At 50.0% G+C, this 13,935-nt stretch overlaps 1 protein-coding gene across 4 annotated transcripts in view; it reads right to left on the bottom strand.

Annotated features, from left to right (window-relative positions):
- The window catches only part of LOC122393170, a 45,125-nt gene that overhangs the window by 20,789 nt on the left and 10,401 nt on the right, over positions 1 to 13,935 (bottom strand). For 2 of the 4 annotated variants that reach the window (XM_043388923.1, XM_043388922.1), the window contains 2 exons: positions 8,958 to 9,048; positions 8,558 to 8,605 (listed from right to left, as the gene is read on the bottom strand). In XM_043388923.1, coding sequence (XP_043244858.1) covers positions 8,558 to 8,605; positions 8,958 to 9,048 — 139 coding nt within the window. The remainder of the gene's footprint in view (positions 1 to 8,557; positions 8,606 to 8,957; positions 9,049 to 13,935) is intronic. The other 2 variants (XM_043388925.1, XM_043388924.1) reach the window with 1 other exon arrangement.

A 13,935-nucleotide genomic window follows, 5' to 3' on the forward strand; every position in this document is an offset into this window, starting at 1 on the left:
CTAAAAGAAAGATTTGGCCCATTGGTTTTTGCATCGATAACCTAAGCCTCGTCAGATAACGAAGTCTAATACAAAAAATGTCCGTTGTTTGAGCGACATTTGTTTCTTTGCGACGCCCGTTTATGCCTCTACGCCATACTGTTTCGCTAAATATTGTTACCCTTTTCACCTAGAAATACCATGTCACAAAAAAGGGTGGGAGGGGACCGGGCACTGGGAAGTCGCGACGGCCGTCCACTGGGACCGGCACGGTGACGGCGGAGGCGGCACCTCTGCAGTGGGCATACCCCGTCACTTCTGACTTGCCTTTGCGCAAGTTGAGCAGCGACATCCCCAGAGCGTGCTCAAAAACGCCTGACCGGGGTGATAGGCCTGTGGAACAGACAGCGCCAGCTGCAGGTTAAGAACCCTATACTGCCACTCATCTAGGCAAGGCGTCTCTTATTGAACAACGACCAGTGTCGATGACTGCGCACCAGCAGAAATGATCAAAATCAGATAAGCGCTAGTTGATCAAAGGGGAGGGACACGAAGCGGCGCGTAAAAATTATCAAAATCTGCTAACCGTTCACCAGGTCATTTACCAGAAGCAATGAACCAGAAGCAATACCAATGAAATCACCTCATGTGACTCACTCGTTTTTCATGCCCTTATAAGAATTTCATGAAAACGTCAGTGACTTCGAAATAAAAAGCAGACCACACCCTAGCCCAGGTCCGGTCACCCAGACCGCACCCATTTTATTGCATGCACTTTCACACTCATATGTATGAGCATCCTGCAAGCATTTTTTTTTTCAAATACGCTGGAAATATACAATTTGGAGATTGTAGGTAAACCTTTGTTGTTCAGGGCTAAGGCTATCAGAAGCTTTGAGTAACCAAGCTGCTTTTATTTTTTATGATTACCTTTAGGTAGCATAGAAGGTAACCGTCAAAATCGAGTTAAGGTATTTACAAATGGGCAATTAGTCGGTTATGCATTAGCAAGTCTCGGTTTCCATTTACTTCAGACAGCTTTAAGAAGCATTTGAATGAGACGAGAAGACGGCATGACGATAAAGTAGCCCGTAGGAGGCCTCCCATCCCAACGGCCCGATGTGTAAATGTACCTAAACGACACACATTTGCTCTAACACCTTGATCCCTTAAACTTGATATTTCCGCCCCAGTTCTCTGTACACATGAAATACAATTGTGTTTTACCAACGATGGCACCATTCCAAAATCGACAGTCTGCATGGAATATGTTCAATGTCGAATCTTATGTTTCATTGGCTGCGTCCATGAATTCTACCTCATCTCCCACATTGCAGATATCATTGGTACCGAGGTAAGAATAGAAAAGCCCACACCCTGGTACACGCTACGAGAAAAACGCGTGCTGTTGAGGCTGACTGATTTGTGGTAATATTGGAGCGATCCGTCCAATTATGATCTGGTATTTCATCAACGACAATATAAACAGTTGATATTCATAATTGGTCAAGGGACATATCCCGTAATTTATCGGAATAGCAAATCATATCAAGATGCTCTCCCCCGAACTATGCTTTTATCCGAGATATGGCTCATCTATCCTGAGGCGATCCGACACTGGTTCCGTCTTGGCGTGATCCCGACCAGTGGCAGCAGTGTGACAGACTGGCACAGCAGTGTGACTGACAGCCCCAGCACTGTGACAGACTGGCACAACACTGTGACTGACAGCCACAGCAGTGTGACTGACAGCCACAGCCGTATTGTGGTCACCACAGGTGAACGCAGAACACAGGCGACGGAACGGGGAGGGCACCGGGGCACCGTGCCCCCCTTTGATTTCGGCATTTTAACATTAGCCCTATGGGCGTCGCATGGAAAGAATGGGATCAAAAGTCGGCAGTGCCCCCCCCCCCCTTAATTACTGGTGAGTGGTGTTCTGCCGCTACTGACGCAGAAGGATCCAGATTCAAAGTGAAGGGAGACTATCGCCTCATGTATTGTGCACACAGTAACAAACACAACGTTAACATTTCTTGAGAAGGCGAAAAGCAAGCAAATATCTCTCCATCTAAATAGCATGTCAACTAAGTGCGCATCTACCTACTTTTGACTATTATAAATAAAATCATAGCGGATGTGGTGGCGAATCACCACACCCCTCGCAGCACACATGAAAACATAAATAGGTATAAGAAAGCATAGATAAGTGACACAACAGTCATACATGCAATAACTCACGCACAAACTATTACAGTGTGGCCGTCAAAATTTAATTGAATTTGACGTTCATTACGCGCCTGCGTGTCATGTGCTATGTCGAGGTCTGGCATGTGACCACACCATAATACCTCAGCATCGGCTGAGGCTGGAACAGTTTTCAAGCGTGCAAATCGCGCCCCAGTACCTCCCATACATGGCATATTTCCGCTCCCAACATACTCGCATATGGGAGGGGCTGGGAGGTGCTGAGACGCGATTAGCACGCTTGAAAACTGTGTTCCAGACTAGGGTAGTGACTAGGGTAACAATTATGTGCACTTGTGCAGTACATTGGAACAAGACAGCATTACGCAGCATGTATGATACGTAGTACGTACGACCTCGCATCATAACACCAAAGTATGATGAAAGTAGTCACTCTTTACTTGTCTTCTACTTCCCGGAGATCTCTGAGACATTTACGAGTGGCACCCCGTTCAGGCTATACTGGCGAGCTTCTGGTGGATTTGGGACAGTTCCTCGACTTCCAGCACGGCGAAGTTGGCTGCGACCAGCGGGTTTTCTTGCAGCAGCGCGCGCAGTTCCTCGGTGAAGGCACGTGCCTCCCTGCAGTAGACCTCCGGCGGCACGCCCTCGCTGGCTACACCCAGACTGAGCGTGCGCAGTGGCGTGGCCAGCTCCAGCGCGAAGCAGGCGCCGTCCGGCCGGCGCCGGTAGATGGAGAAGTTGCCGTAGCTCCTGCCGGCCAGCGCCGGCACGCCCGCCTCGCGGCCGCGCACGTCGTGCACCGGCTGCAGCTGGTCGTCGAGCGCCGGCAGGTCGTCGGCCGTGGTGTCGGTCCAGCCGGCCGCCAGCGGACACAGCTGCACCAGCCTGTGCAGCGGCAGCGGCAGCCGGCGCTCGGCGGCCAGCGCCGCCAGCTCGCCGGACACGTCCCGCCGGCGTGCCACCAGCGCCAGGTAGCCGTGAAAGAAGCTCCAGGCCAGGTAGACGCCCACGCCGACCGGCAGCGGCGCGCCCGGCGGAGAGGGGGGCGGAGAGACGGCTGCTGGTGACGAGTCGGCGCCGGCGGCTGCCAGCAGCGCCGGCAGCAGACTCTGCTCGGCCGGCTGGCCCGGGTCGTACACCACCACCCGCACCCAGTCGGACAGCGCCCGGTGGCGCCGCAGCGTCTCAGACAGACAGTGCGTGAACTGGCGCACTATGTAGCGCATGTCCAGCCGTCGGCGGCCGCTCAGCGCCATCGCCTCCTGGATGGCGTGCAGGGTGCGCAGTACGGAGACGGCCTCCACGGCCAGCAGCAGGGCGCCGTCCCCGTCCCCTGCGCCGTCGGCCGGGCGCAGCAGGAACACCGGGTGGCCGCCCATCGGCCGGCTGCGGGCGCCGGCCACGGAGGCCAGCACCTCAGCGGCGCGGCCGGCCGGGGCCAGCCGCGGGTGCAGGGCGCCGACGTCGTCCGGCAGCCGGCCGTCGCTGGGACAGAGCAGCAGCAGGCGCGCCACCGGCCGGCCGCCGCTGTTGGCCGGCAGCCGCTCGGCCAGCGGCCGGCCGCGCAGCAGCACATTCAGGTAGCCGTGCACCACGGCCCAGACGGCCGCCATAGCCACGTCCACCGGCGCCGTGGCCGGCCCCGGCTGCGGACCGTCACCCCGCCGCTCCGCGCCCCGACGGCCGACTTCGGTCGCTGCGCCCTCCATCTGAACCACGGCGGATATTAAACTGCCCGTCTCAACGACTAACTCCCGTCAAAAACCGTACCTGTGTCTGGATTCCTGTCTGGTCAGAAACCGAGCCCGTTACAACGAATGTCTCCGGTACAAATGCAATTGCTTCAGGTCAAGTCAACGTCCTCTCGAGTCGCCACAATTCGTAGAAAAGCACAGCAATCAAATCTACACGGAATACTGCCGCTGTGCGACTGCGACCTACCAGCGCCACCAGTCGTGAGGAACTGCTCAGCCCACATCGTGCTCCGGACGCTCAAATAGTGGCGCAGCTGTGACTCACGGGTAGTCTGCGGGTACTCCCCCCGCGCGGGCAAGCGGCGGGGATAGTGGGGAGGCAGAGAGGGAGCGAGGAGGGAATAGAGAGAGAGAGAGAGAGAGAGAGAGAGAGAGAGAGAGAGAGAGAGAGAGAGAGAGAGAGAGAGAGAGAGAGAGAGAGAGAGAGAGAGAGAGAGAGGGAGGGGAATGAAGGCGAGAGAAAGAGAGAGAGAGGGAGAGGAGGGGCGGAAGGGGAGGGGAGAGGGGAAGTAAGAGAAGAGAGGAGAGAAGAGGAGGGGAGGGGAGAGGAGAGGTGAGGAAAGAGAGGAGAGGAGAGGAGAGGAGAGAAGAGAAAAGGAGAGGAGAGAGATAAAAAATAGGAGAATGCGGTACCTACCCATGGTGCAAGCAAGCTTGAGGCTGCTACTCCGTCGGCTGTTCCAACTTGTAGTGAATTATGCATGGGATTAATGCACACTTGCGATTTTGAAGCTTTCGTCGACAAAATCACTTCTGGCACGGTTTCAGCCACATTGCAACAAGCGGTAAGCGACATTTGAAAGAGCGTCTACAAAATATTGTTTTTTGATAATTTTAGATCAGGTCAGAAATCAGGTCATCAGAGGTCACAAAAGGTCAAATTTCGCCTATTTCGATGCTTCTAACAGATCGGCGCACAACTCGGGAACGAATAGGGCTAGAGTACTGCGGGGCAGCGCTTTGTCTAAATTAGTTCTGGTTACTCAGATCTGACTTAGAAGGACCATCCCCACAAATTCTGAGGGGCATTCAAGTGTATTAGACCCCTAGAGTCTAAAAATTGCAGACTTTCAAATTGAATATCTCGGAATTGAAACATTTCTCGATGTTGTACCTAAGTGCCCGAACCGGCAATTGTAAGCCAGGGACCCCAGATTGGCTATCTCAACTCAAAACTTATGTTAAAGGGACCCTCCCACCTTCAAAAAAGTTAATGAATTGGCATGAAAGTGATGTCGCTCGGTTCAGAAAGAGCAAAAACGAATATCTACCAAATTTCATCGAAAATATTCACCGGTTTTCAAGATATTAGACTTTTACTTTTGTTTACTTTTTGGGATCTCCGCTGTTCCTAGCGACTTTTTTTGAAAGTGCGGCATTCGTTGCGCGCAAAGCAGCATATACCACCGCGTGCTACAAAACGTTTTAGTCAAACATTTAACGGACGTTCGAAAGCCTGATGACGTCATCAGATTCCCGTAATGGTTAAGAGATAGGGACCACGCTGGTCCCACCCTGCAAGTAAAGGGAAGAAATTTATTGAACACCATAAAGCTGCGGGGGTTGCGACCAGGATAAATGGTGGTTTCTGAGCCTGGCCGCAAACTTGGCTATCTCAACTCAAAACTAATGTTAAGGTGGGAGGGTCCCTTTAACCCTCGCCGGCACAGGCCATTTTGCATCCTTCGACGGCACAAGGGGGGGGGGGGTACGACCCCCCCCTCGCGTTTGGCCCCTGATCGAGCTAGAGCTTCGCGGAAAAAACGAGCGTGTTGCCCGTCACGAGAGGAAGCCGATGATACCCAATTTTAAGGTCCTAGGTCATCGGGTGACCTTCCAGGTCAGGTCAATGACCCGAAAACCGGGAAAATCGGGACCTGTTAGAAAGTCGTAAAGTGTGGCTGCTATGTGGTTTTCCGGGGTGCTGATCACGAATATCGTGTTAGTTTTGATCAGAGATGATGTTTTTAAGCATTTAGACCAGGTCGGGTCAGGTCAGGTCAGGTCAACCGGTAGGGGTTGTGACGGGTATTCGTAATACGTGTCAACCGCCTCTGACAGCTTCGTAACATGTTACGAAAGCACCAAAACTACTTCGTAAATGTTCAAATGGTTGCTAAATTCGAATTCAGCTCCAAAAACTAGCCTAGAAACATGTAAAACTCGAAAAAGAGAACCGAGGTCACCCGAGGTCACCAAAGGTCAATGACCTGACCTGACCTTCAGGTGACCTTGACACCCACCATAATGTATGGGAGCAACATCAAATCACATGTTTGAACTTGCAAACACGCGGCTAATGGGTTGCATCAACGTAAAGTGTCCCCCAGGCCTGTGCCGGCGAGGGTTAAGGTGGGATGGTCACTTTAACCTGCGCCAGGCTGGGGGTCTTGGATTTCCACGCCCTGCTGGGGGGGGGGGTGTTTAACCCCCCCCCCTTCTAACTCGGCTCCTGGGCCACGTAGCGATACGAGGAAGGCGGCGTTCGAAAGAAAGTAAAAAATAATGACGAAATCACTTCAGTCAATTTTTTGGTCAGAACAAAGGTCATGTCACCAGAGGTCATTGAAGGCAAAATTTCGCCGATTTCCAGGTCGAATGTCGACAATTTCCAAGAAGCCAACGCATAACTCGGGAACCAATAGAGCTACAGCGCCGCGGAAAAACGCATTCGATGGCTCTATTAACGCCCTTTCTGAATAATTCCCTCAGATTTGACCTAACGTCAGCGATTTTGCCTGCAGGGGGCAAAAACTGCAAAAATAGCCGATTTTTTCGGAAACAGCTTTGCTGCAATAGCTTTTGACCCAGGCCTTGTACGAGCTTACTTTTACCGGCATCGTGTTCATCTCGTCAAGACGCATCGAATAAAATATAACTTGACCTAGAAAGGTCAACTAGAAAATTTGACCTCAGGTCAAGGTCACCTGACCGGAAATGGTCATATTGCATATCAGTCGATCCGTATCATCGAGCTGAACACATCTAAGGAGTTTTCATCGCTCTAGCATGCCTCTATCAAAAGTTGTTTGCGAAAAGCTGTTAGATACCATTCGTGACCTAAGATGACCTCAGGGGCATAAACAGGGGTCACGGACACCATTTTCATGTTCAGTGTTTGGGAGTGTTTATAATGTCTTTCGTCCAAAAGAGGCGCATTTCAATTTTCTCCCGTTGACTTATAATGGGGAGGTCGCAAAATTGACCTGACCTTAGGTCGTCGATATCAAAATTCTGAGATAGACATTTTGTACATGCTATTGCTCTTAGCAATCGCTGAAAGTTTCAAAGCGATCGGTCACTCGGTGTAGCTATGGCAGACATTGAAACTTTTTATGAGGTGAGGTCACTTCAAGTGACCTGGTGACCTGACCTTGAATGACCTTGGTCTGAAATTTTCACAACATATGTAGAATTGATGTATGATGAGGTGTACCAAAAACGGCGGCGCGGAGCGCCGCCGTTTTTGAGAATATTCGCGAAAAAACCACAACGGGGGTGTTCAAAGTCCCCCCCCCCCCCAGCAGGGCTCACATCCTGTCAAGATCCTGACATGAAATCCTGGTTTATCAGTTGACATAAAAATTGGCATTAGGTACACCATTTTGCAAAAATACTTCAGTTATTTACATCCTTTTTGTCATCCCAGGATTTTTTCTTCTTCATCGGCACACCCAACCAAAATCCAATTTTAGAACACTGCCACCATTAGACTCGCCGTGACGAGCTGCATCGAACCCATTTTATGCAAAAAATGTAAACTTTGAAATTTGACGTTTTTGACCTGACATTGACCTGACCTTCACCAGGAAGTGACCTAAACCATTCCTGATGGTCTTATAACCAACACCATTGAGTTGGAAATGAAAACCTGACCTGTGACCTGACCTGGTATTATCAGTGACCTGTAATAGAAACATATGTAGGTACTAGGCAACTGACGTCCTATCGCTGATTTTCGATAAAATGCATATTACTCGATGTTATAGCGCATTCCCTAGAAGACCCGTGACCGGCAAAATATTTTATCTTTGACCTGACCTGTGATGTCATCGGTGACCCCGAGGTCAATGAAATTGAAGTTCCCTCACCAAATTTGACAGGGCTTTCGAGCGCCGTTTGAATTTTTCGGATCTGTCCAGTAGTTTCGGAGATACGGGGGGAGGGCAAAAAATAGCCCCCCCCCCACCAGGTCGCGTTATAAACAGACCCCCCAGGGCGCGGGTTAAAGCAAACTGCCAAGAAAATACAGTTTACCAAACATGCTAAAGGACTCAGGCATCATACAGAAAACACAAAACCATATTCGCCGTGAAAACTGTTGGTGTCGCATTAATGCAAATATTCCTCATATTCACATTTTATTCCAGGAATTGTGATAATTGTTTTCATACGACTGTTCCTGATAAGTGGCATACGGCGTGCAGTTGACAGAGCTCAAGTCCGTGCAGGAGGTTCCGGCCGGCGCGACGGTCACGGTTGGCAGTTACGGCCGTCAGCCGCGCGGGTGGACCGGGACAGAGTGACAGTGCAGGTCGGACGCGTCAGTGATTGGGCTGCAGGCAGGCGCCGGGTGGCACACGGTCACTTACCCCCGAGGGCCTTCGACTTACCGAGTTCGACAGAGCTCGCGCGTTGGCAAAGTAAGCATTCCACCGAGGCTGCATGCACAACAGGTATCCCGTTTTAATATTGCACGCGGGCGGTCATCACATACACGTACTGGCGGACATATCAGAAAATGACACTGCTAAGTATATGAAATGCATATCCGGAGCTTTGGAAAGCCAGTGTACAGCAGTACATAAATCAATACTAGCACCGAGAGTTTAGTTAAAAATGAACTATGCAAGGCGAAAATTGGCCGGATCTACGGTTGCTCACATGCGGGACCTGACTGTTAGCACCTATCACTTTGAGCCAGGCGCCTGTCTCGAATGGCGCCTGGTCCGTCCGCGGTCCCATTCCCTGGCTAATCTACTGCCGCGGGGCCCACCGGACGTGGCGCGTTACCTGAGGCTGGCCGTGGAGCACCAGGGTGCCGATGTTGCCCGTCTTGATGAGCCGCTTGTCGTTCATGAGGCTGCCGGTGGTGCTGCTGCTTCTGTAACACCACAGTCACCCGGTCAGCAGGCACGAGCGTGCCGAGACACCGGCACGGCGACCGACCGCGGAGCGACACCGGACGACACCGGGCGACCACGGAGCAACACCGGGCGACACCGGGCACAATGTGCACACTGACTGACAGATACGTACCAACGATGCAGCTGCACACATAGACGGGAACGCTCCTACTCAAGTCCATTACTGTTAAAGATACGCTGGATTTGAAAATAGCGATAGTGACGACTCGTTTAAGGAAGCAGGAGACAGGTAACGGCAGGATCCAAATACACGCTTAGCCATACAATTATGCATTATGTAATATGCATTATAGGTGAAGCATTTACAATTAACGACACTGGGTTTTGCTTACAAAAACGAGGTGGAGCTTAGGAGCTGAATTTAGCATGGGTGTTTTGAAAAGCGGAGCTTTGAACTTCAAAATTTTTGGAATGAGAAAAGGAAGGCAAGTTAGATAACGAAAAGATGACGTAACTGACTGTCAGTAACGTTCCTTTTCAAGGAAACTGGTGCACTTACACGCAGTGCGGTGTACATTATCCATGTAGGCCAGCACTCACACGTCACAAGTTACTGATATCAGCAAAATGCTGGCTTCCCACTTGTTACCCCTGGAAATCCGAGTGCACGTTCCTTTTATTTAGGAGGCAATATTTCATGTTGTTACGTACACGTGGGCTATCATGTCAAATGTGTATTTTAATTAGCAAAGCACGGCCCTTCAGTGTGTTGGAATCACTTTCGCATTACGGAAATATCGGCAAAAAGTGCAAAAAATTGCAGACCCACTGTCTTTAAATGTCAGCACAAGACAGGCATTGGCATGCAAATAAATTACAATATGATAATGTGGTGAAATGTGAGCAGTACGTAATGGAATAGGTAATGCCGGTTTCATTGATTCAAAATACGAGCATCCTGAACATTTTTTGGATAGATTGCTTTAAACCAAGTGACACCCTTCCCCCTAAAAAAAAATCCGGTCCCAAGGCGAATATATAAGACGATATAAGGCGAATTTTAGAATGAGTGCAGCACTGTCCTGAATAGATATTAGCCGTTTTCACGACGGCCATCTGGTACACATTTGGTGCACATTTGGTGCAGATTAGGCGCAGATTTGGTCAAATTAGGTTCAGCGTGTCTCTTAGTTGCTATCAGCTAGGGTTGCAATAATTGCTTATATGCCAGCTTTTTCATATTATCGAAGAGTATCATCGATTAAAACACTGAAATAAATTCATAAAATGAAGATATTTCCTGCAAAAGAGATTAGGTGCAGATTTGGTCAAATTAGGTGCATTCGCCGGATAGCCCGTCGTGAAAACGGCTATTATGCAACTAAAGACCCTGCCATGAAGCCATGACGCAACTAAAGACCTGGCAAGTACAAGACATAATAGTCGTTTAAATATCCGTATCCGAAGGTTGGGACTTTTCAATAGAGCTACCTTGTGGCAAAGTTACAAAAAATATAATTGACACGTTTTGGGGTAATCGGCACGTGCATTTTCCCATAGGGTTAACATGGGGTAAAATTTAAAATTCGATTTGCGAAAAATTTCGTCAATTATATTTGCTGATATTTTTAGGATCGGATCTAGGGCTGGCACCTCAACTTTTGGTGTTAATTATTTAAAAATCATAGGATACAATTTCGGGTATTCTTGACGGACAGTTACCCCATGCTGAGCCTATGGCGATTTCGAAAAATTATTTTCAAATCAATTTTGCCAAAAATTTCCACGTTAGATTTTGAAAAAGTTCCAATATGTTGTGCACCGGGGTGTCGGCTACCACGTGGTATGGGTCAGATATGGGGCGATTGAAAAGCACGTGCCACGTGCAAACGTGTTTGATGGGGTAACCTCCGGGAAAATCCGACATTGGCCAACTGGGGGTCCTATGGCGTGGAAACCACTCCACCTAGCGACACCAAATCAACGCAGCCGGTGAGCAGATGAGTCCAGCTTGTCGCACTAGTGGTCACGTGGCGCACGTGCTATTGCACGTGCCGTGGCACGGGGTCAATTTTGGTGCTTAAATATACTAGCATTGTGAAATGCAAGGAATGGGGGAAATAGCCGTCAGGCCGTCAGTTTTTATGATAGGGTCGATCTGAAAACGGGTATAGACACAGACTGAAGGGGGCTACAAAACTGCTATCTCGGATTTTTCGTAAAATGAAAAATTAAAAATTGTGGGGGAATTATATGTTCGAAAGGTGAAATTTCCCTAAATTTTCCCGTTTTTCGAGTTTAGCCGTCCACTGTTCAGAGACGGTGACACCGGCCGGGGTCATCTTTTACATGCTGATGGCCACGTCGATGGGTCATCACGTGGCGTGAACGGTGAAGCTATCAGAGGTCCGGCACGTGCCACGTGGCCACGTGTTTGAGTCGCGTACCTCCCAGATTATCGTGTGTTTGCCGATTTGTGGCCTTATAGCACCAAAACAGCACAAGCCAGGAACACTAAAATGGTGCAATCAGTGAGGAGACAAGTCCTGCTTGCACCACCGGTGGTCACGTGGCACACGTGCAAATCTGGGCACCTCCGTTACGGAGATATTTTATGGTGAAATATTCAAATGTACATAACTTTTTCAGTTTAAGTCCGATTGGGCTAGAATTTGGTGGATGGATGAATTGTTAAGCGAAATGAACGAATGCACCATGTTTGTTGCAGTGCGCCACGTTTGTCTCAAAGCGCCATTTTCGCCGCAAAGCGCAGAATGTGCGTAACTTTGTCGAACATTGGACGATTAGGATGCGCTGTAATTAAGGGATGGCTGCTTAAACGGCAGATATGATTGCACCACATTTGCCGCAGGGCGCCATATTTGTCTTAATGCGTCAGTGTTAGCGTTTTTCTTACGGCGGGCGTTTTTTGCGGCGGTGTTTGCGTTTTTTCTGGGTTTGCGTTTGACTGCGGGCGGCCGTTTTTGCGTTTTTGGCGGTGTTTGCGTTTGGCGGCAGGCGGCTGTTTTTTGCGACGTTTTGCGGTTGGCGGCGGGCGTGCAGGCGTTGCGGGCGTTTTTTTGCGGCGGTGTTTGCGTTTTTTGCGGCTTTTGTATTTGGCGGCGGCGGGCGGGCGATGCGGGTGTTTTTGCTGTTTGCGTTTGGCGGCGGGCGGCCGTTTTAGCGGCGGTTTGCGGCGGGCGGCCGTTTTTTGCGGCGGTTTGCGGTTTGCGGCGGGCGGCCGTTTTTTTGCGGCGTTTTGTGGTTTGCGGCGGGCGGCCGTTTTTTACGGCGTTTTGCGGTTGCCGGCGGCCGGCCGTTATTTGCGGTTAGCGGCGGGCGGTCGTTTTTTGCGGCGTTTAGCGGTTTGCGGCAGGCGGCCGTTTTTGCGGCGTTTTGCGGTTCGCGGCGTGCGGCCGTTTTTTTGCGGCGTTTCGCGGTTGGCGGCGGGCGATGCGGGCGTTTTTTGCGGCAGCGGTGTTTGCGTTTTTTGCGGTGTTTCTGTTTTGCGGCGGACGCGCGTTTTTTTGCGGAATTTTGTGCGTTTTTTCTGCGGTTTTCGGCGGGCGGGCGATTTTTTTTTTTCGAAGTTTGCGTTCGCGTTTTAGGCGTGCGTTTTGCACGTTTTGCGGTGTTTGCGTTTGGCGGCGGGCGGGCGGGCGGTTTTTCACAATTAAAGTCCCAACCTTCGGATCCGCAGTGCTGTTCGACAAGCGCTGCCCGGGCCTATCCGAAGGTTGGGACTTTTCAATAAGACAATCACTATTCTTTAGAATTGTGATTTTCTATTGAAAATCCCAACCTGAGCTACCTCTCTAGGGGGGTGTTTAGCGTTTCGGCCGCGATTTTGGTCATTTTGATCCCCGCGAAAACGGATAGTTAGATTTTCTTGCCATTTTCACCGTTTGGTCCCGTGTGGGGGAGCTACCGGCTGGCAAAGTTACAAAAAATATAATTGACACGTTTTGGGGTAAGCGGCACGTGCATTTTCCCATAGGGTTAACATGGGGAAAAATTAAAAATGCGATTTACGGAAAATCTGTTCAGTAATATTTGTCCGCATTTTTAGGGTCGGCTCTCGGGCTGGCACCCCACCCGTCGGTGGTAACCGCTTAAAATATAATTAGAGAACTTTCGGGTAATTGGCACAGACAGTTACCCCATGTTGAGCCTATGGCGAATTCGAAAAATTATTTTCAAATCGATTTTGCAAAAAATTTCCACGTTAGATTTTGAAAATATCCCAATATGTTGTGCCCCCGGATGTCGGCTACCACATGGTATGGGTCAGATATGGGGCGATTGAAAAGCACGTGCCACGTGCAAACGTGTTTGATGGGGTAACCTCCGGGAAAATCCGACATTGGCCAACTGGGAGTCCTATGGCGTGGAAACCACTCCACCTAGCGACACCAAATAAGTGCAGCCGGTGAGCAGATGAGTCCAGCTTGTCCCACTAGTGGTCACGTGGCGCACGTGCTATTGCACGTGCCGTGGCACGAGGTCAATTTTTGTGCTTAAATACACCAACGTTGTTAAATGCAAGGAATGGGGGAAATGGCCGTCAGGCCGTCAGTTTTTATCATAGGGTCGATCTGAAAACGGGTATAGACACAAAATGAAAAGGCCTAAAAAACTGCTATCTCGGATTTTTTTTGCAAAATGAAAAATTTAAAATTCTGGGGAAATTTTATATTCGAAAGGTAAAATTTCCCTAAATTTTCCCATTTTTCAAGTTTAGCCGTCCACTGTTCAGAGACGGTGACACCGGCCGGGGTCATCTTTTACATGCCGATGGCCACTTATATTGGTCATGACGTGGCGTGAGCCGTTAAGCTGTCAAAGGTCTGGCACGTGCCACGTGGCCACGTGTTTGAGCCGAGTACCTCCAACATAATGGTGTT

Source organism: Amphibalanus amphitrite, unplaced genomic scaffold (genome assembly GCF_019059575.1).
Source record: "Amphibalanus amphitrite isolate SeventyFive unplaced genomic scaffold, NRLGWU_Aamphi_draft 000520F_arrow, whole genome shotgun sequence".
Classification (NCBI taxonomy): domain Eukaryota; kingdom Metazoa; phylum Arthropoda; class Thecostraca; order Balanomorpha; family Balanidae; genus Amphibalanus; species Amphibalanus amphitrite.